At 43.8% G+C, this 22033-nt stretch overlaps 1 protein-coding gene across 2 annotated transcripts; it reads left to right on the top strand.

The window, feature by feature from the left end:
- The first annotated feature begins 4108 nt into the window (after positions 1 to 4108).
- Positions 4109 to 15832, top strand: DCTN4 (dynactin subunit 4). 2 transcript variants are annotated; one of them, XM_032949934.2, is made up of 14 exons: positions 4109 to 4285; positions 6257 to 6327; positions 6511 to 6689; positions 7624 to 7667; positions 7823 to 7930; positions 8819 to 8839; positions 9123 to 9196; positions 9312 to 9424; positions 9691 to 9800; positions 9993 to 10066; positions 10178 to 10232; positions 10718 to 10825; positions 11682 to 11779; positions 14305 to 15832. In XM_032949934.2, the coding sequence occupies exons 1-14, from the start codon at positions 4151 to 4153 to the stop codon at positions 14525 to 14527; spliced, it is 1413 nt and encodes a 470-aa protein (XP_032805825.1). In that variant the 5' UTR covers positions 4109 to 4150; the 3' UTR covers positions 14528 to 15832. The 2 variants fall into 2 exon arrangements, with proteins under 2 accessions (XP_032805825.1, XP_032805826.1); XM_032949935.2 differs by lacking the exon at positions 8819 to 8839.
- Positions 15833 to 22033: the final 6201 nt, after the last annotated feature.

The raw sequence follows: 22033 nt of genomic DNA, 5'->3' as shown, positions 1-22033 counted from the left end.
TTAATGCAAACTGACACACCTGATGAAGACCGTTTGTGTTATGGTCGAAACGTCGTGAGAATTTGTATTGTTTTATATATATTTTATTCTTTTATTGTTTCCCTTCAACGTGACTTTACCGAAAGAGCTAAGAATATGAATTACTGCAGTCACGAAAGCTTTAAATCAAAATTTAACCGCTTCTACGGGGAGGGTTTCCACATAACTTTAAGATCCTTCAACAAACTCCGGGATAAGAAGGCTCAGCTGATCGAGTCTCTCACCTTTCGGAAGAGATGCCGCAACTCTGGGGTAATACCAATCGCATTTACACTGACCTCTGCTGCTGTAACTTCTTCTAATGCGAAACGAATTCTTTTTAAAACTAGCTTAGCTCTTATCTCAGAAAAAATCAGACTTATATGCACCGAACTAGATCAGTTAGACAAGACACTCTACAAATCACACTTATCAATGACGGCAACAATGTCCACATCGGATTGGGAACATGTAGACAATATGACTGCCTATTCAGCTGCTACTATGTCGACCAAATGTAAGGACAACCTGATTTCCAAATTTAACCTCCTCTTCAACAAAAGACCGGACCCACACACCAAAAAGTTAGACGTTAACAAAGTCGTAATTAATCGCAGTATCAGTTCTATTTCCGATGGTCTGAAATCCGTTTTAGCTAAAGGTCTAAACTTTGCAGTCACACCTAAACACATACCAGTTAATGATATAATTGCCCAAGTAGACGTTGCTCTCAGGGGCCTGGGTCACATCGCTGCAGACGTAGCAAGATCTGAAATCGCTGCAACTCTCAAAAACGCTAAGATGCCAGCTAGCAACCTCAGCAAAGATGAGCGTTTTGAATTTATCAATTAAAAAAGAGGGATGATATTGTAGTCCTCTCAGCTGACGAGGGCAATGCTACTGTCATCATGGATAAAATAGAATACAACAACAAAATTAAAGAATTACTCGATGATAGTAGTTATACAAAAAATAAATCCCACCAACAGCCTCGTCACACAAACCAACAAAATAATGTCTGATTCAACCGCATTAATTGATCAATCTAAACAGTTTTCGTTGAAACCTTCTGCTGCCAGGCCACCAAGATTATACGGCTTACCAAAAATACATGAAGTAGATACACCCCTTCGTCCCATCGTCTCTACTATCAACTCCCCCACCTACAAACTGGCTCGTTTTTTGTCTGAAATCCTGCGTCCTTTCACTGGAAAAAACATCCTCTGCGGTATAAAATTCTACTCACCTGGTATCGACAATCAAGGGTATTTCCCTGTCCCCAGACGACCTGCTTGTCAGCTTTGATGTAGTTTCCTTATTCACCAAGGTTCCTGTACCTGACACCATCGCAATCATTGAAGACTTGGTTCATCAAAGACTAAACACTGAGGTACCCCCCCTGGTGAGACACTGTTTAACCAATACATACTTCACTTGGAATGGAACTTTCTACAAACAAACTGAGGGCACCCCAATGGGCTCCCCCCTATCTCCGGTTATAGCTAACATTTTCATGGAGAAATTTGAGACTGATGCCATCCAGACTACCACTCTGCGCCCAACTTTATGGAAGAGGTACGTGGATGATACTTTTGTCATCTGGCCACATGGCCGGCCTACTCTAGACCAATTCTTCGACCACATCAATTCCATACACCCAGCCATCAGATTTACCATGGAAGTTGAAAAAGATGGCAAGCTACCTTTTTTGGATGTCCTAATTAAAAAGAGACCTGATGGTTCAATGAGCCACTCTGTCTACAGGAAAGCTACCCATACGGATGCTTATCTGAAACTGGATTCCCACCACCATCCATCACAGAAGAATTCTCTCATCAAAACTCTGTATCATAGAGCCCAATGCATATCTGACCAGGAACACATAGGCAGTGAACTCAAGCACGTACACCAAGCTCTTAAGGCTAATGGTTACTCCGACTATACAATCCGCAAAGCTATCACTCAAACCATGAAGAAGGACCCTCTTGAGGAGCCTTTCAAAACCATCACTTTACCCTACATTGCGGGGATTACAAAAAAGATCTCCAAAATCTTGAATAAACACAAGATCCAGGTCCATTTCAACACATTACATAAAATCCATGATCTGGTTCCGTCTGTAAAATATGTGATTCCGGACATACAGTACCCTGGTGTCTACAAACTAAGTTGCCTCTGTGGTAGTAGTTACATTGGAGAAACCAAACGCCATGTCTCGGACCGCATTCGTGAACACAAAGCAGACCTTAAACACGGTAGGACCAACACCTCGGCCATGGCAGATCATTGTTATAATTCAGTAGGCTCACATGACATTGACTTTTCCAAGACAGCGGTTCTTTGTAAGCCATCTGGCTACCATGAGAGATTCGGTCATGAGGCTATCCACATATACAAGCACAGAGACAATTTCAACCGAGAAGATGGATTCTGGCTTAGCAATCATTGGAAAGCTTTGATAAACCATTTCAGTTCTTAATTGATTGTTCACGCTTACAGTGGCTTTCAGACAGCATACATTAATTTTTCGTCTCCCCCCTCCTCTTTTCAAAATATAGATAGACTAGTCCTGGGCAAACTGCCAAATCGCTGCGCGTGACGCTAACGTTTTTTTTATAAATAAATAAATGCGCCGTTTAAAAATAAATGTATGCAAACCAACACACCTGAAGATGACCGTTTGAGTTATGGTCGAAACGTCGTGAGAATTTTGATTGTTTTTATATATATTATATTATTTTGTTGTTTCTCTTTAACGTGACTTTACCTAAAAAACTAAGATTATGAATTACTGCAGTCACGAAAGCTTAAAATCAAAATAGATGGACTAGTCCTTCTAAATAAACTGCCAAATCGCTGCGCGTGGCGCTGACTTTTTTTAAAATTATAAATAAATACACCGTTTAAAAATAAATAAATAAATGCAAACTGACACACCTGATGACGACCGTTTGTGTTATGGTCGAAACGTCGTGAGAATTTTTATTGTTTTATATATATATTTTATTATTTTATTGTTTCCCTTCAACGTGACTTTACCGAAAGAGCTAAGAATATGAATACTTCACGTGGCCTCAAAGTGCACCTGACCTGGCACAGGCGCCGCGGTGATGCCACTGTCACTTCGAGGCAAATGGCCGGGTATTTGCATTGGTGGTAGCAAAGGATCTGCAGTTCTGATCCCGCGCGTACCACGGACGTTGAGCCTCATGTCGGAAATTCGGCCACTCCACTTCCTTGTTGCTATGTTCTTTGGATCTTTCGGTAAAGTCACGTCGATAGGTTCAAAGAAAATGACAAGAAACTACGACGTTTCGATTGCAACACAAGCGTTCGTCACGTCACCTCTCTCCGAGCGTGCTCTTCTTGCTTGCTTGCTCGCTTTTCGTATGGCTGCCGATGTAGATCCAGAGCATCAGCTACGATTTCGCATTCAGGTGGTCAAGCCCAAGATAACCGCTTCACGAGACAGCGGAGTAGTTAGTGGTGTATCGTCGCTGCGATGTCTCCTTCCGTGTTTATGGTGTCGGATGGCACTGGTGTCGTTGCGCGTTGTTACGGCCTTAGCTCTGGATGACCACAGACGCACCACTACTGGGGAGTTTTTCATTTTCCATTTTTTGTGCATCAGGTATTCGCATCTGCTGCCACGGCTTGTGCGGTGGATGCTGTTTAGGGTGGACCGCGAGCTTCGTGGAAGATCAAAACCCAGAGGGAACTTTCTGCTTTGGGTCTTTCACAAGGTCTTTGTTTGCGAGTTCTTCTGAAATCCATTCAGTTATCCAAGATTCAGCCGGGCCTCTCTCCAAGCCTGGTGACGTCGCCTCCCCCCGAGCATTGTGACATCACAACTCTCTACGAGCGTGGTGACGTCACCTCTCCCAGTACGTGGTGATGTCACATCTCCCAGACAGTGGCGGCGTTACTCCCCCCCACCCCGAGCGTGGTGACATCACCTCTCCCCGAGCGTGTTGACGTCACTTCTCCCCGAGCGTGGTGGCGTCACCGTCTCCTCCCCCCCCCCGAGCGTGGTGACGTCATCTCTCCCCAAGCGTGATGACGACACCAATCCCCGAACGTGGCGACGCCACCGCGATTCCGTTGCGCGGTGACGTTGTCACGCTCGCAGAAGATGGCGTCCCTGCTGCAGCCCGAGCTAGTCGTGTACCTGGTGGACGGCGTGAAGAGGATCAGGGCGCCGCTCTCGCAGCTCTACTTCTGCCGCCACTGCTACGAGCTCAGGTCGCTGGAATGCGTCTCCCACGAGGTAAGCCGAGGACTCGCAGCCGTTGTCATCATTGTTTACATTCCCGACTCCCCTCCCCCCCCGCCCTATTCGGCCTACAAGGTCCTACCGGATAAGGCGCCTCCCGGCCCGCGGACTGCGCTAGGCGATACCGGTGACGCCCACCGGGGTCGTTTATTTGTATTTTAATTGATGTTAGTGTACTACTCTAGTGATACGTAGTTTGTATTGTAACTGAGTGGTTACATATTACGATTTGGCGGTGACAGCAATAGCATGCGTTGTTAGACGATACAATGTAATGTGGTTTTAGAACGCGCGCGCCTCAGCGATTCTCACACGTTCGCATCTCGAGGCTTGGAAAAGTGGATCGGTTTACTTTTAAATATCCGTTCTCTTTTTGTTCACAAACTGCAGATTTATTCTACAGGGCAGACGGGGAAATGTACGGATGAATCGACTACTCTTTGTGTATCCTATGCCATGTCGTAAGAGTGTCGTGACAGGCCCAGTCGTGAACGTCATTCAGTGCTCGTATTCTCTCATGTGGGGAGCGGTGGTGCAGCGGTTAGCGCTACGCTGCGCTACGAACCCGGCGACCCGAGTTCGATTCCTGCTCACGGCCAACACCGGTGACGATTATCTGAACCGGTCCTGGGCCTCCTTGAGGTCGACTCAGCCTCAAATGAGTACCTGGTGTGGTGTGTAAACATAGTTCCATTTGGTTCCATTTATTTAGTATAGCCCTGTGAGCCATTAGGCTCTTAAAACATGAACAAGAAAACATGTTAAAGTGACTATGTGACTGCGCAAACAGAAAATCCAGAAAAAACATCAAAATATTCCTGAAATAGCACCGTACACCAACGCTGTGTGATAAAAATCCCAGTGGGATGCAAGTCAAACAACAACAACCACAAGACAACTAAGATTAAGGCCATCAGTCTAACTCCGTACTACAATAAACAAGAACATGTCCAAACCAAAAAACGTTTTCGAAATCCCCAAAATAAAAGCCATAAATACAATGTAACAGTGATCATTGGGACTGTGACCGAATTTTTAACAATAAACTACATAAATAACATGTAACACCAAACCCTAGAGCCATAGCTGGCTGCATGAGTCACTCCACAACAACAGGGGAGACAAAGGTGGCCGGACGTGGTGCTGCTGGCCACCCACCCCCTCGTGTGCCGTGCTGGCCTTCATAGGAACTCGATAACAGCACTTGTCCCAACAGTCTGTTAAGGCTATACGGGGGATCTTTGTAGTTTCTTATTTGCACATTAATTCACCTAATTCTCTGCCGCTAGTTCTTGGGAAACCGTGGCACAGATGGGAAATGCTCTACAACTGCCTTTTGACAGCCTTTCGTGATTGTGTTTTTTTACAGACTATTATGTGCTCAAAAGTGTGGAATCTGCGTACTCCTGATAAGAGTTGTAACACTCAGTGAAGCATAGATAGATGACATGTCCCACCATGTATTGAATAAAATGATTTGATGTAATTGACACACCATTTACAGCATTGACGTTTACGCTATTGTCTGGAAGGGTAGTATTTGCATTATCATTTTCACAAAAGGTTAAACCTTTACCACGTTCTTTGTGGAATTGTATAGAATTGTATAAATGTAGTAAATGTAAACTAACAAAAGATTGCTTGCGTTTCAACATTCCGGTTTTTACAAAAATTCTAATCAATTCACATATTTGCCCACATGACAACTTGAGTTGGTTGGCTCTGTTGGGTGGCAGAGGGTATAGCTGAAAATTGGCATTATACATACATGATCTAACCTAAAATCATCTAGTTGTAAATCAGAATATTGGTCGTAAAAGCTTACATATAAAATGAGACATTGTTATTTATGCCACAATGTGCAGTCTCGTATGGTAATTTAATTTCGACAGAAAGCAATGGGTCATTTTGTTAGAATATTGTACAAAAAAGTGTTTGTGTTTGTCGTTTTGTTGCTTTCTATAGGTGGACTCTCATTATTGTCCGAGCTGTTTGGAAAACATGCCTTCAGCTGAAGCCAAGCTAAAAAAGAACAGGTGCTGCAACACATGGTTTTCTTGCGTTTGAAATTACTTGTGTGTAATTAACTCGGCGTCTGATCTGAATGTCTTGTAATCGCAACAATCTGTCGCGTTAAAGCTGTATATTAACATTAAATGTCCCAAGAAACGTCCAACTTCGACGAACAACTGTGATTCCCGGTTTTCACCATTTTCTAGGTGCGCCAACTGCTCAGACTGCCCGTGCTGCTCGCACACGCTGTCCACACGTGCCACCAACATTCCCGTGCCCAACGCGGATGATCCGGGAAAGATGGTCAGCAAGAAAGCTTACTACCTGGCGTGTGGCTTCTGCCACTGGACCTCGCGCGATGCTGCCATGCCGGACAAGGCTGTTGGTGTGTGGAGATGTACCTGCCCTCATTTACCTCTGGAAAAAAAAATTCAAAATGGAAATTTTTCTTAGAGCCCACTGGCATTTTTTTTTTACTCATGCATTGTTTTCACATCACGTTTTTTTTTTAATTAGGGGTGGCTGTAATTTGATGGAATATTTTAAGTGTAGCTTATTTCTCCTTTATCATTGACTGAATTTTGGAATTGACAGCCGCAAGTGCGCATGCGTTTTTTTAAATGTTGACCAGTCATTTTCATTTTACCAATAGTAAAACAAGTGATTAATGCATGCATTGATGTCAAAATGTAGACTTTGTCACGCCTACAGGAAATGGAATTAACCTTAGTTTCGAATTATACTTCCCGCAGGGTTATTTTGTTTTGTACCCAAAGAGTATGAGTTTCAGTTCTTAAAAATACATTTATTTTTATTACTTGACATCAATGAGGGGGATTCTTAGGTGCGGCCTTCTTGGCTGTTTAGTTATTTTTTAAAATCTAATTTAACTACCAAGACTTACTGCATGCAATGGCTGTTTGCGTCACGAGGGGGCAGCAGTGATTGCTTATCCCTGAGAAGCGTGGATTTTTTGCAATCATCCTTCAATTAAAATATCATATTTTAATTCATGGACGTTACGTTACCAACAATTTTTCAAAGCCGAATTGTTCACATTCCACTGCTGTCGGTGTGGCATAAATGACACCTCTTTTGGCTAAATGACATTTATTACGTATCTTTTTTCTCATGCCGTGTCATAAATGCATTTATTTAAAAACAAGGTACTTTTGTGAGAAGCATAAAAGTTTTGAAATTATACCTAAATCTTTATGTACTTTATCCTATTGATTTTAGAAACAAAAATCTTGAAAAAATTTACTTATTTGTACGTTAAAACTCTTAAGCCTGTCTCACCATTCTTTGTCCGTTTACAGCAAGCGGAGGTTGGCAGGAACCAGAAAACCCTCACGCACCAAGGGTAAAGTATCATATCTCTAATATTTAATTTGTTGACAGAAATGTGCAGTGGTATAAATCCCACCAAACACTTGGAGCACAGTTGCATGTAACGGCAGATGAACATGTATTTATTTTCTTTTATTGCATATTTGAGGTTGTTTATTTCCCCACCAGATTAACAAGCTGCTGGAGTATTACCGACATTTGGCTCAGAAGGAGAAGCTGGAGAGAGACCGCAAGAAGTTGGTGCGACGCCGCAACTATCTTCCCCTTGCTTTCTCTGTGAGTTAATATGCAAGCTTATAAATATATGGTAGGTGTGCAATAGGCTGTGTGTGATGATCGTGTATTCTTCCAGGAAAACCTTACTGTCTGTTGCCTTTTTTTCAGAACAGTTATACAGTGGGATGTTTGGACAATTCATCTTTAATTGTGGTTTCTACATGGTAGAAAACTGGGTTAGATGATGGGTAGGGTTCAAGTCCACACATAGATGTTCATGAGCTCAATTGCTGTTACTGCCATATCCTGGCCATCTCACAGCCCATCAGCTATGACAGTTTCACAAAGCTACATCATACACTGAACCTTGCCTCCAAAGTGCTAAATTACAGATGTGTGCCACCATTGCCAGCTCAAAATTATATTGTAATAAAGCCTTTAATGGGGTTAACCATTTATATTGTGTTGATGTAGCAAGACTTGTTTTACTTTACCTCCCTGCACAAAGTCATCGATTTTAACCCAGGTAATGTGGCATTGGAAGTGAAATATGGTTGTATACTGTCTGTGTATCCCATCTGATTCATTTGTCAACTTTTCCAACTGCTAAATTATTATCAGTGGGCATGTCATGTAGACCCACGCATGCCCTGTTTACATAGGCAACTAAATGCATATACCTAATTTGGTGTATTTTACAAAATATAATTGTACAATAAACAAGTATATATTGTGAGTGCAATTAAATTGTGAGTGCAATTATACAGTACGAGAGATAGTGTATAAATCTTGCATGTTTATCACGTAAATACTTGTTGCAAACCTCATGTATTTTATTTAGGTTTGTTTGATGTGTGCCTCACATGGGTAAAAAGGCCGTACTGTAAGCAATGGTGGGCTCCAGCATTTCAAACAAAATTCCCTTTTTTATGCACATGGGACTTGCAGATGCATTCTATGCACAGTGTGGTGAGTACCAAGTTTAACACAAGTGTCTCTTTACTAATATCTCATTATTTCTTACCAAGTCTTTAGACTATTGCATGGACTCAAGTGCTGCTTAACCCCTAACATTTTAATAACATTTTGGCACTTTGATACACATCGCATGTGGCAATGGAATCTTAACAACCCGCACCATAAACACCTCGATATAATGCTTTACAGAAACATGCTTTCAAATACATTTTTATTAAAGTGTTAAGTCTTGAACTTTTGTTATTTACCACTAATTCGATTTTTTTTTCTATAGGAAAAGTATGGCTTGGCGGCAAAGCTGAAAAAACAAGGAAGCATTAACCCTCAATCAGGAATAGCTGGGCTCATGTAAGTAGCCATTTTTCTGCTGCCCATTCCAATTTTCCCGATTCTTACGTCTCGCCAATTTCCGCGTTCTACTTTTTGTTAAAGAACGTATTAACTCACAATATTTTGTGGTTAGGCTTAAGGAAGGAGACGACCAAAAGGATATAAAAATTGAAGCGGCTGTTACTGTGGAGGAAATCGAACCTTTGCCGGAAGATTACTACACAGCGCCACTCAACCTTGTGGATGGTGAGTGTGAAGGCTATGGGACATGTAGCCTGTAAGAATTGATGACATTGTTCAAAATAAGCAAGATTGATGCATTTCCAGTTTACGGACTCTTGTGAGTTTTGATTTTCATCTACAGAGTTTTTTTTGGAAATGCTTGAAGTGGTAGAACCTGATAAACAATTGTTCATCGTTTTGCTTTTCCTTTTTAAGAATTTGGGCGAAAGAGTATACGTGTTCAGCCTTTGTTTTTTTCCTGTAATGTTTAAGGGACCTTTTCCTTGCAGTGACAACCCTGCCACAGCGTCTGATGCAGCCAGAGTTTCAGCAGGACAGCACCTCTCAACTCCACCCTCGGCACAAGCACCTGCTTATCAAGCGCTCCCTCCGTTGTCGGGTGATTCCCTTTTTCTTATTTTCACCTCCTATGGCAAAAGTAAATGTAAGACGAGAGCTGAGGTCTTCAGCCTTCAGAATATGGTTATACCACCTCTCATTGTACAAATGTGGTTACTGCCTCCACATTATGTTTTATCCTCGCCAAATGAGCACACTAACCACTTGGCATTCTCTCATACTTGCGCTGCAGAAGTGTGAACACAACCTGAGCAAGCCAGAGTTCAACCCCACCTCCGTCAAGTTTAAAATCCAGCTGGTGGCCATGTGAGTAATGAATGCAGCTCATATGCAAATAAAATGCATTGTCTTGTTTTATAGATGCCGTGTGTACTAGGCGAGAGCCCACTTAATTTGTATTGTCTTTATTTGTTGCAGGTTCTACGTGCCTGAAGTTCGCATCATGTCCTTACCCAAATTGCGCTGTGGAAAGGTATCTTTTTAGCTCGATTAACACTGCACAGTAATAACATTGTCTGTGCAAAACACGGTTTCCATACTTCCAGTCAATTATGTATTTGACAAATATCACTTGGGTGTGTATATAGTAAGGGGTAATAGCATGTATTGCCCTCACGAAGTGAACATAATTATTGGAAATACTCAATACGGTAGCTTGCACAATGCATTTCACAGAGTTTACAAGTGAGCCTGGGCCAGGATACATCGTCAGATGGAATTACGATGGATTGGCAGCCAAAGGAAGCAACATGCCTGAGAGGACTTCCACCATGTGTATAGAGTAATGAAATTGGCTTGTATGCATGAGCTAGACAGAATGTTGCATCACAAAATCTTGAGAGATGGCGATGGCTTGGGGAGACCTTAATCCAATCGCAGATTGATCATGGACGATGATGATATTTCCAAATATGATACCGTGGACTGCGTTACTTACCTTAAGTCATTTCATTTCAGGAGAGCCAGGTGCTGCTGACGCTCACTAACCCCGTGGAGAACATCACTCACGTCACCCTCCTGTCCTGCCCCGAGGGGGACAAGTGTGACCTGTTCAGCACCGCCAAGGTACGTCCTTAACAAAACTCTGTGTCCGTTAGAATTGCTCGTGTTCGCTTGGTAACGCAGTCACATCCTCCGGTTGTACATGAATGGTTCACACAACATAAGAGCGTTAGTACGGAAACCTGTTTTATATACGTATCAATTCGAGCCAATGATTCGTTGCACATTCAGTTCTTTGTGTCACGATGAATACAACTTGGCGTAGGTGCTATTGTAAGCCTAGGCTGACTCGGTGCTTAGAATTTTTTAGTTTGGGGTCTGTTAATTGCCTCCTAACCAGGAATTATCATGTGGACAAGATAATGTCCTCAGTGAGTATTAAGACAAGAACATATTTTTTCATACACTACAAATATACATAAGCTGTGTGGGTACTAATCTGCAATTTATGTACATAGCTGGCTAATTATACATTTGAATGTGTCCAGAAATTATGATCTATATTACATTTAACAAATTGGTTTCGTTTTATTACAGTAACAACCTTATTTGATGGGTATATAATTATTCACCCCTTGGACAATCCAATTAATTGTCATTATTTTAGCTCGGTTGCTTTTTTTGGTATTGTGTTGCGTGTAAAAATGGATTGTGGTTGCCACATTTCATTCAACCTGAATTTGTTGTTGTTGTTGAACCAACCACATGCGTCTCAATTTTTTTTAATCTTGGTTGCAAATGCAGCGAATTTATCTTGAGAAAACGAGTTTTCATTTTAATTTAGAAATCAATAAGCCATTGCGTGACTAATTGTCCAAACAAATAGGTGTACGTTTCACGACCGTCTGTGATGTGCGCGAGCTAGCTTCCATGCGGGGCGTGGGGGGGTGGGTTACAGAGCTGTCTTTTGCGTTTCCAGGCGACGCTTCCCCAGGGGGAGCTGGTGCTGTCCCCTCGCGACGCCGCTGCAGAGTACGATGACCTCGCCGACCCGCAGGATTTTAAAGACGACCCCGAGTAGGTGCCCAGTGCCAGTCGGTTTTAATGTGATTCACTTACTCATTTTCTGCCACTAAAGGATTGAATATTGCTTGCTTGTGTCATTATATCTGAGATACTTGTTGCATCATCGTTGGTCTCTGCGTTAGCGTACCACCTGTGTTGATTGGTAGACAATATCGTTCTTTTGGTCTGAACTTCCTGCCTTTGGTCGCTCCAATCGTCTTTTACATTCTCCCTGCAACACACCACCTTTTCACACCGTATTTCACATTCTTTCCACCTTGTGTGTACACATCACTACATTGTATATGTGCATATATATGTATATTTGAGCGTATGGTTTAACACGAGCGTTATGATTTAACACGAGCGTTGTGTAAATGCACACGTGTTGTGGATGTGCACGTGTACATTTACGGGCTATACAGTGAGGGAAAAAAAGTATTTGATCCCCTGCTAATTTTGTACGTTTGCCCACTGACAAAGAAATGATCAGTCTATAATTTTAATGATAGGTTTATTTGAACAGTGAGAGACAGAATAACAACAAAAAAATCCAGAAAATCGCATGTCAAAAATGTTATAAATTGATTTGCATTTTAATGAGGGAAATACGTATTTCACCGACTCTCAATCAGAAAGATTTCTGGCTCCCAGGTGTCTTTTATACAGGTAACGAGCTGAGATTAGGAGCACACTCTTAAAGGAAGTGCTCCTAATCTCAGCTTGTTACCTGTATAAAAGACCTATCCACAAATGCAATCAATCGGATTCCAAACTCTCCACCATGGCCAAGACCAAAGAGCTCTCCAAGGATGTCAGGGACAAGATTGTAGACCTACACAAGGCTGGAATGGGCTACAAGACCATTGCCAAGCAGCTTGGTGAGAAGGTGACAACAGTTGGTGCGATTATTCGCAAATGGAAGAAACACAAAAGAACTGTCAATCTCCCTCGGCCTGGGGCTCCATGCAAGATCTCACCTCGTGGAGTTGCAATGATCATGAAAACGGTGAGGAATCAGCCCAGAATTACACGGGAGGATCTTGTCAATGATCTCAAGGCAGCTGGGACCATAGTCACCAAGTAAACAATTGGTAACACACTACGCCGTGAAGGACTGAAATCCTGCAGCGCCCGCAAGTTCCCCCTGCTCAAGAAAGCACATATACATGCCCGTCTGAAGTTTGGCAATGAACATCTGAATGATTCAGAGGACAACTGGGTGAAAGTGTTGTGGTCAGATGAGAACAAAATGGAGCTCTATGGCATCAACTCAACTCGCCGTGTTTGGAGGAGGAGGAATGTTGCCTATGACCCCAAGGACACCATCCATGGAGGTGGAAACATTATGCTTTGGGGGTGTTTTTCTGCAAAGGGGACAGGACAACTTCACCGCATCAAAGGGACGATGGACGGGGCCATGTACCGTCAAATCTTGGGTGAGAACCTCCTTCCCTCAGCCAGGGCATTGAACATGGGTCGTGGATGGGTATTCCAGCATGACAATGACCCAAAACACACGGCCAAGGCAACAAAGGAGTGGCTCAAGAAGAATCACATTAAGGTCCTGGAGTGGCCTAGCCAGTCTCCAGACCATAATCCCATAGAAAATCTGTGGAGGGAGCTGAAGGTTCGAGTTTCCAAACGTCACCCTTGAAACCGTAATGACTTGGAGAAGATCTGCAAAGAGGAGTGGGACAAAATCCCTCCTGAGATGTGTGCAAACCTGGTGGCCAACTACACAAAACGTCTGACCTCTGATTGCCAACAAGGGTTTTGCCACCAAGTACTAAGTCATGTTTTGCAGAGGGGTCAAATACTTATTTCCCTCATTAAAATGCAAATCAATTTATATCATTTTTGACATGCTTTTTTCTGGATTTTTTTGTTGTTATTCTGTCTCTCACTCTTCAAATAAACCTACCATTAAAATGATAGACTGATCATTTCTCTGTCAGTGGGCAAACGTACAAAATCAGCAGGGGATCAAATACTTTTTTCCCTCGCTGTACTGCATGTCAGTATGTTATAAATGTGAATTCTTTATGCATAAGTCACAGCAGACCATGTTTAAAATGCTTAAGATCCTAAGAGTATCGGGTGAAATATCCCAAGCCATCCAGAATAGTTTCCTTGTTTTCTCAAACATCTAATTTTTAGTATATATATAAAAAGACAAAGATCCCCCTTGTATACCTTGAACAGGCTGTTATAGGAAAGTGCTGTTAGCGAGCAGCACCTACGAAAGCGGCACGGCACACGAGCGGGTGGGTGGCCAACACCACGCCTGGCCACCTTTGTCTCCGCCAGTGGCGATGTTTACACACCGCACCAGGTTATTCATTTGAGGCATAGTCGACCTTTGGGGAGGCCCATGACCGGTTCAGATAATCATCACTGGTGTTGGCTGTGAGCCAGAATCGAACCCGGGTGGCCAGGTTCGTAGCGCGCTACCCACTACACTACCGCTCCCCACACACACACACGTGCGTTTTCTTTTGATCGTGCGTGGCCACCTGACCCTCCCCGACCCACAGCGTGGTGGTGTTCCGCAAGGCCAACAAGCTGGGCCTGTTTGTGCGCGTCACGCCGCTGTTCGAGAGCGGCGACGTGCGCGTCGCCTTCAAGCTCCGCCACGACTTCCGCAACCCGGCGCCCACGCTGCTCAAGCCAGTGGAGGGCGAAGTGGAGCGCGCCAGTGAGCCCGTGTGGCTCACACACCACGTGGAGCTCAACCTGGGACCACTTGCTCAGCCGTGATCCCTGTCGCGCCCATCCCCGGAGCTGGACCATGTGTTCTAGAGTCTTTGCCCATGCGGCCGGCTTGCTTCCTCCGGCGACTTGGCAGTCGAGTTCGGAGCTCTTCTAGCACTGGTTATAAATGTTTGAGGAGTCTAGCATCAGCAGCAGATGCCTCCCCACCAACCTCGAAAAGTTGTGGTGACAATTTGGTGCAAAAGCAGCTTTTGAGACGCACCTTGATAAGTACGACACGAATAGTTATCCAGAAAGCAGCATTGGTGAGCTGAGAAGTCTCATTTAGGCGAGGTGTTTCTAAATCTTGCGGGGTTGGTCAATCGATTATTTGACGAGTTTTCCTTGTTTGGAGTTTATGGAGCAGCATTTTGAAAGTGCAACACCTTGTTTTATGTCAGCAGACCTTAGCAGAATGACAAATTTCTGTAAACATTCAATTATAATTGTTTATTGTGGGCAAAGACAGCATGGTAGAATATCATTTGTTTAGGTGTTAAACAGTGTAATGTTTACCTAATTTAAGTTGTGCAAAACAAAATAGTTTTTTTAAGCTTGAATCATGCACTTCATTTGCAATTTGTTAGCATATTATGTGGTTCCTTTTACATCCCTGTTTGCTAATCGCTGCTATATACAGTGACTGTTGAAGATATTTTTTGTGACAATGTACTAGAGTAGGCCAGCGCATGCCTTGTCTTTCTCAAGTAATGACAACTCAAAATGACCCTACTCATGTTAACAATTGCGATCTATATTTCACCACAGTTATGATTTCTCTTCACATATTACACGGTTTATAAACTTGTAAATTAAGAAGATATTGCACCGACCTAGAACATCCCGTGTTACACATTTTGATTAGCCAATAATTATGCTGGGTAGTAAGCGGTGGAGATCGGTTTCGAAGAGAACTGTAAATGATGGAAAAGTGATGCATTGTACCTTTGGTTATTATGCTGTAACTTTAATAACGGATCAATGCTTGCTATTAAAACTTCAACCACACCATAAATGCCCACAAAACATAAGCTATTTAATGAGGCACTTAATAACATGCGTAAGCCTCTGATTATATATGAAGCAGCAGTACTAAAATTTACTTATGTAAAACAGTTGAATGTAAATGTCCCCAATGGATTGAGTTCACGCAAAAAAAAGGTATAATTTAGGCATTAAAATAAAGTTGAGCATTATGTAAGTGCGAGCACTGAGCAGTGTACACCAAAGCATGGATGCAGTGAGCTCAGTGCACAGCGGGACGTCAATGCGGTTTTGTTTCAAATGCATAATAAAAGCATGCTCTCAACAGTTGTGATTTTGAAGTCTTGAAATAGTGTTGCAGTGGCAAACAAGAGGATGAGTTAAGAAAAACCTCGTTTTCCAGGGACAGCCCCCTCGATTTTGGCGTGCTCATTCGAGTTGAAGGTCAACTTGAGTTGGCCGACATGTGGCGTTAATACGATTTTCCAAATTTCTCAAGTAATGCCAATTCCGAGCTAAAGATTAACACTACATTGCAGGCAAAGTTAAATGTTAAATCTAAAATGAGAGGTTCGCATCTATGAAATCTTTGGTATGTTTTGTGGAGTAGATTTTTTTGACCTGAATTATGGGAATTTAAGCCAGGCTGTGAAGTATTTTTGTCCAAATCGCAATCAGCTCGAGTTGACTAAAAAAAGGTTTGAGCATGTGGCGGATGAACGAATAGAGGCCACCCTCGTTCTGGGCTTCCCTGGAAAAGTGGCACAACAGTTTTTCGAAAAGTTATTAATTCCATCTATACAAACATTAAATATATCTATGTTGGCATCGATCTAATTTTAAAAAGGGGATATACATGGGTTTAACGTTCATTGTATGTATTGCTGGACACCCCTTATAAAAAGGGGGACTTTTCAGCATTGAGTTTGGGGCCGTTCTTAAATGACGTCACGCGATTTTTGACCCCCCTCGTCACACTGCGTCACAAAGTCAGACCCCCCCCTCAAATATGACGTCACAAAGCTCTGCCCCCCCCCCCCCCAAACCATATTTCCATTTTGAAAATGAAACATGCTTCAAATCGCTTTAAACTATTGTCATTGTAGTGCATATTTAATGTGGCGCTGCACTCTGATGTTTTTCGTTATAACAATTAGTGTTGTTATAACAATTCTATATTTATTTAAAGTTGCGCATTTTGATGTGACGTCACATCTCTCACCCCCCCCCGTCACACACCGTCACAAATGTCTGACCCCCCCCAGGTGCGTGACGTCATTTATGGATGGCCCCTTTAGTGTTTTGGCCTCGACTGACGCTTATAGGGTTAGAAGTTTTAGCCCTTTTTTTTAATACACTGCTGGATGATTCATGTCGTCGACCGTGTGGAGCTTGTTGATGTTTAATCTTAATTTGTTGATGTTTGACCACGGAGGGCCAGTGTCAGTTGGTGAAGTCAGAAGGCCCAGGGCCGACTAGGAAGAATATCACTAGCCACTGGTGTTATAGCCATGGCAGAAAATCGAACCCGGGTCACGTGGGTTAATGGGCAGTGCACTCGCAACTGCCATCGCTTCATCCCTTTTGGATTTAGCTTCTGTCTAACTTTTATTAACAGCTTGAACAATATTAACTTGTGTATGTGCTTGTCTATGTGTTCCTCTTCTGTGTCCGTGGAATTACAAGCATGCATCTACCCACGCATCGTTGCGCACTTAATTGGTGATATATCGATAACGACCGTGTTTCTGAGTGAACCATATGCCCCTATCAGGAAGCACGCGCTGATTAAAAACACTTGTTTCTTTAGGCACTTTGGTGCGTTTACTTTTCATCATTGTCACGTTTATCTTTCCTAAAGCACGCCCGACTCCTCTGCCTCTTAATTTTCATCGTTTTGGTTCCGGTCCATCTTCAATATCTGTACCAGGAAAACAAAAAGACACTCACTCTTCTGTGTTTTCCAGTTGTGTTCCCACGGAAGATACCTCGAATTGTTTTACGTAACGTGTGTGGGCCATAGAATAGAATTGATACATATTTTTATTAGTTAATCATTGGCGGGGGGGGGGGGGTTAACTATCGTTCATATCCCGGCCACCCCCTCTCACCGTTTATGCTGTTCCGGCATCGCTCCTCCCAAATATTCCAGCTACCCAGGGTACTTAGTATTCACACACGTGCCTAGGGACATGTGATTCTAGCTACCCAGTGTACTTACTATTCACACACGTGCCTGGGGACATGTGATTTTAGCTACCCAGTGTACTTACTATTCACACACGTGCCTGGGGACATGGGATTCTAGCTACCCAGTGTACTTACTATTCACACACGTGCCTGGGGACATGTGATTTTAGCTACCCAGTGTACTTACTATTCACACACGTGCCTGGGGACATGGGATTCTAGCTACCCAGTGTACTTACTATTCACGCACGTGCCTATGGACATGGGATTCTAGCTACCTAGTGTACTTACTATTCACACACATGCCTGGGGACATGTGATTTTAGCTACCCAGTTTACTTACTATTCACACACTTTCCTAGGGGCATGGGATTCTAGCTACCCAGGGTACTTACTATTCACACACGTGCCTATGGACATGGGATTCTAGCTACCTAGTGTACTTACTATTCACACACATGCCTGGGGACATGTGATTTTAGCTACCCAGTGTACTTAGTATTCACACACGTGCCTAGGGACGTGATTCTAGTTACCCAGGGTACTTACTATTCACACACGTGCCTAGGCACATGTGATTCTAGCTACCCAGGGTACTTACTATTCACACACGTGCCTAGGGACATGTGATTCTAGCTACCCAGGGTACACACTATTCACATACGTGCCTAGGGACATGTGATTCTAGCTACCCAGTATACTGACTATTCACACACGTGCCTAGGGGCATGGGATTCTAGCTACCCAGTGTACTTACTATTCACACACGTGCCTAGGGACATGGGATTCTAGCTACCTAGTGTACTTACTATTCACACACGTGCCTGGGGACGTGATTTTAGCTACCCAGTGTACTTACTATTCACACACGTGCCTACGGACATGGGATTCTAGCTACCCAGTGTACTTACTATTCACACACGTGCCTAGGCACATGTGATTCTAGCTACCCAGGGTACTTACTATTCACACACGTGCCTAGGGACATGTGATTCTAGCTACCCAGTATACTGACTGTTCACACACGTGCCTAGGGACATGTGATTCTAGTTACCCAGGGTACTTACTATTCACACACGTGCCTAGGGACATGTGATTCTAGCTACCCAGGGTACTTACTATTCATGCACCTGCCTAGGGACATGTGATTCTAGCTACCCAGTGTACTTACTATTCACACACGTGCCTAGGGACATGTGATTCTAGCTACCCAGTGTACTTACTATTCACACACGTGTCTAGGGACATGTGATTCTAGCTACCCAGTGTACTTACTATTCACACACGTGCATAGGGACATGGGATTCGAGTTACCAGGGTATTCACTATTCACACACGTGCCTAGGGACATGGGATTCTAGCTACCCAGTGTACTTACTATTCACACACGTGTCTAGGGACATGTGATTCTAGCTACCCAGAGTACTTACTATTCACACTCTCGTGCCTAGGGACGTGATTCTAGCGACCCAGGGTACTTTTTATTCACACGTGCCTAGGGACATGGGATTCTAGCTACCCAGGGTACTTACTATTCACACACGTGCCTAGGGACATGGGATTCTAGCTACCCAGTGTACTTACTATTCACACACGTGTCTAGGGACATGTGATTCTAGCTACCCAGAGTACTTATTATTCACACACGTGCCTAGGGACGTGATTCTAGCGACCCAGGGTACTTTTTATTCACACGTGCCTAGGGACATGGGATTCTAGCTACCCAGTGTACTTACTATTCACACACGTGCCTAGGGACATTGGATTCTAGCTACCCAGTGTACTTACTATTCACACACGTGCCGAGGTAGATGTGATTCTAGCTACCCAGGGTACTTACTATTCACACACGTGCATAGGGACATGGAATTCGAGTTACCAGGGTATTCACTATTCACACACGTGCCTAGGGACATGGGATTCTAGCTACCAGTGTACTTACTATTCACACACGTGTCTAGGGACATGGGATTCTAGCTACTCAGGGTACTTACTATTCACACACGTGCATAGGGACATGGGATTCTAGCTACCCAGTGTACTTACTATTCACACACGTGCCTGGGGACATGGGATTCTAGCTACCCATGGTTCTTACTATTCACAGACGTGCCTAGGGACATGTGATTCTAGCTACCCAGTGTACTTACTATTCACACACGTGCATAGGGACATGGGATTCTAGCTACCCAGTGTACTTACTATTCACACACGTGCCTGGGGACATGGGATTCTAGCTACCCATGGTTCTTACTATTCACACACGTGCCTAGGGACATGTGATTCTAGCTACCCAGTGTACTTACTATTCACACACGTGCCTAGGGACAGGGGATTCTAGCTACCCAGTGTACTTACTATTCACACACGTGCCTAGGGACATGTGATTATAGCTACCCAGGGTATTCACTATTCACACAACTGCCTAGGGACATGGGATTCTAGCTGCCCAGGGTACTTACTATTCACACACGTGCCTAGGGACATGGGGGCTGCGCGGTATAGTGGCATTGTGGAGGATGCAACGGGCATCTCGCTTGGGCTCAATCTACAAGCCCTGTGTGTATATAATACATCTGACTGTGGTTGGGTTAATACTGCGGTGAATGAAACGGCCGCTAGTGGCTGTAGGGGGTCACGTTGCGGTCAGGAATCGATACGAAAGCAATTGGACGGTGAACCCGTTGAGCGTTGTCCCCTCGTTTGCGTGAGTTTTCTCCGGGTACTCTTCCAACGCACAAAAAAACGCGTGGGTACCGTGCGTGTTGTGATAATAGCACGTTTGTGTACTCGGGTTGTGTTCTCATGTAAGTGTCAAAATGATGAGAGACGCAAGACGAGGGGTTTATTTCCCCCATGTTACGCAATTGCAGTGGCGTAACGGTCGCACCTAACCTGTACATCGGGGCTCTTGCATAGATCACAATCATTACCGCTCACGGTCTCTAACATTTAACGCTGTAGGTGGAACTCCTCCCTACTTGCAACATACAGCCACTACAGCTCTGCTTGTCTACCTGGCCGCAATATGGTAACAACATTAGAAACATACATGCAGTACGCAATTTGCAGGAGCCAAACGTTACTGCTCTAAATTAGAATAACATGAAATTGAACATAAAAATAAAATGTAACCGCCTTTAAATAAGTTTGTTCTTTTCCACCGTTGTTGAAAACATCTCTCGTGGTGGTTGTAAAAGGCCCCCCCCCCCAGCTCGTAGCTTTGGCCACCTGGGGGGGGGGGAGGAGGAGGGGGGGCAAGACACCCCCTCTGTCCCTACGCTCGTTACGCGACCGCAAATGGAATGCAAATAATACTCCAAGGTTAAAACATTTCGGCCAAGAAAAAAAAAGAGTACGCGCGGTATGACAAACGGTGGAAGATGCTCGACAAAACATTCACCCGCAAAGGACGCCCGTGCAAGTGGCGCGGTACAGAAGGGAGGTTGTAGACAACCCACCTGTGTAAGAGGAGCGCGAGTGAAGAAGTGTTGCCACGCGCGGGGAACGATAACGCACAGGCAGGAGACGGTGGGATGGCCGACGTGGGAATCTCTCGAAGAAGCGAAGCGATCCTGGATGAATAATTGATTTTCCTGGGTGGAACGCAGACGATCGCGACTGAGTGATATCAATTATAATGACGCTTGGGTAACGACTGGAGAGTTGACGTTTGGCACACATTGTAAGGGTTTAGGCTAATAGAACAAATCCGAAAACCCATATTGATCGTTTTTCTTTTTAAAACCTGGACCACTGCAAAAAAATACGAATCGGAAATGAAGTGGTTTCACCAACCGGGAAAAATCGGCCTAAAGTAATCATTACACGTTGCTCCACGCCGGGTGCGGAACACTTATAACAAAAATAAGATCGGTGAACCTAGTAATTTGCCTCCCGTGAAGCGAAGTCCGAGAGTGGATAAAGCCTAGCACCGATTACTTTGTGCCTAACAAGGCGCGCAGCCCCCACTCATTTAATAACAAACGTTGGTGCTGAATCTTATAATCCGACAGGTGTGTGTGCGCTACGAAGAAGGTCCATTGCCCGAAACGTCGCCTATTATATTTTTTTTCTTTTAAAGCCAGCGAGTGTTGCTGACGAGTGTGGCGAGTTAGTTTTTTGTTGTTAAATTGTACTTGCGCACCTCTGGGGTGCGTCCTGCAATCCGGAGAATAGGGTACACGATGAAATGTTGCGGATAATAACATAGCAGGAGAATGTTGAACCTCATCGCTCTCGTCAGGTTTAACCCCGAATTGTGACGAGTCTTGGGATCTCGAGAGTGGAGGCGGAGATTGTTGAGTGACCCCAGCGGAAACCTCACCGCTGTCCCGT

Source organism: Petromyzon marinus, chromosome 8 (genome assembly GCF_048934315.1).
Source record: "Petromyzon marinus isolate PM22_M1 ecotype Great Lakes invasive population chromosome 8, UKy_Petmar_22M1.pri1.0, whole genome shotgun sequence".
NCBI lineage: Eukaryota > Metazoa > Chordata > Hyperoartia > Petromyzontiformes > Petromyzontidae > Petromyzon > Petromyzon marinus.
This window is presented reverse-complemented; position numbering and strand designations above follow the sequence as displayed.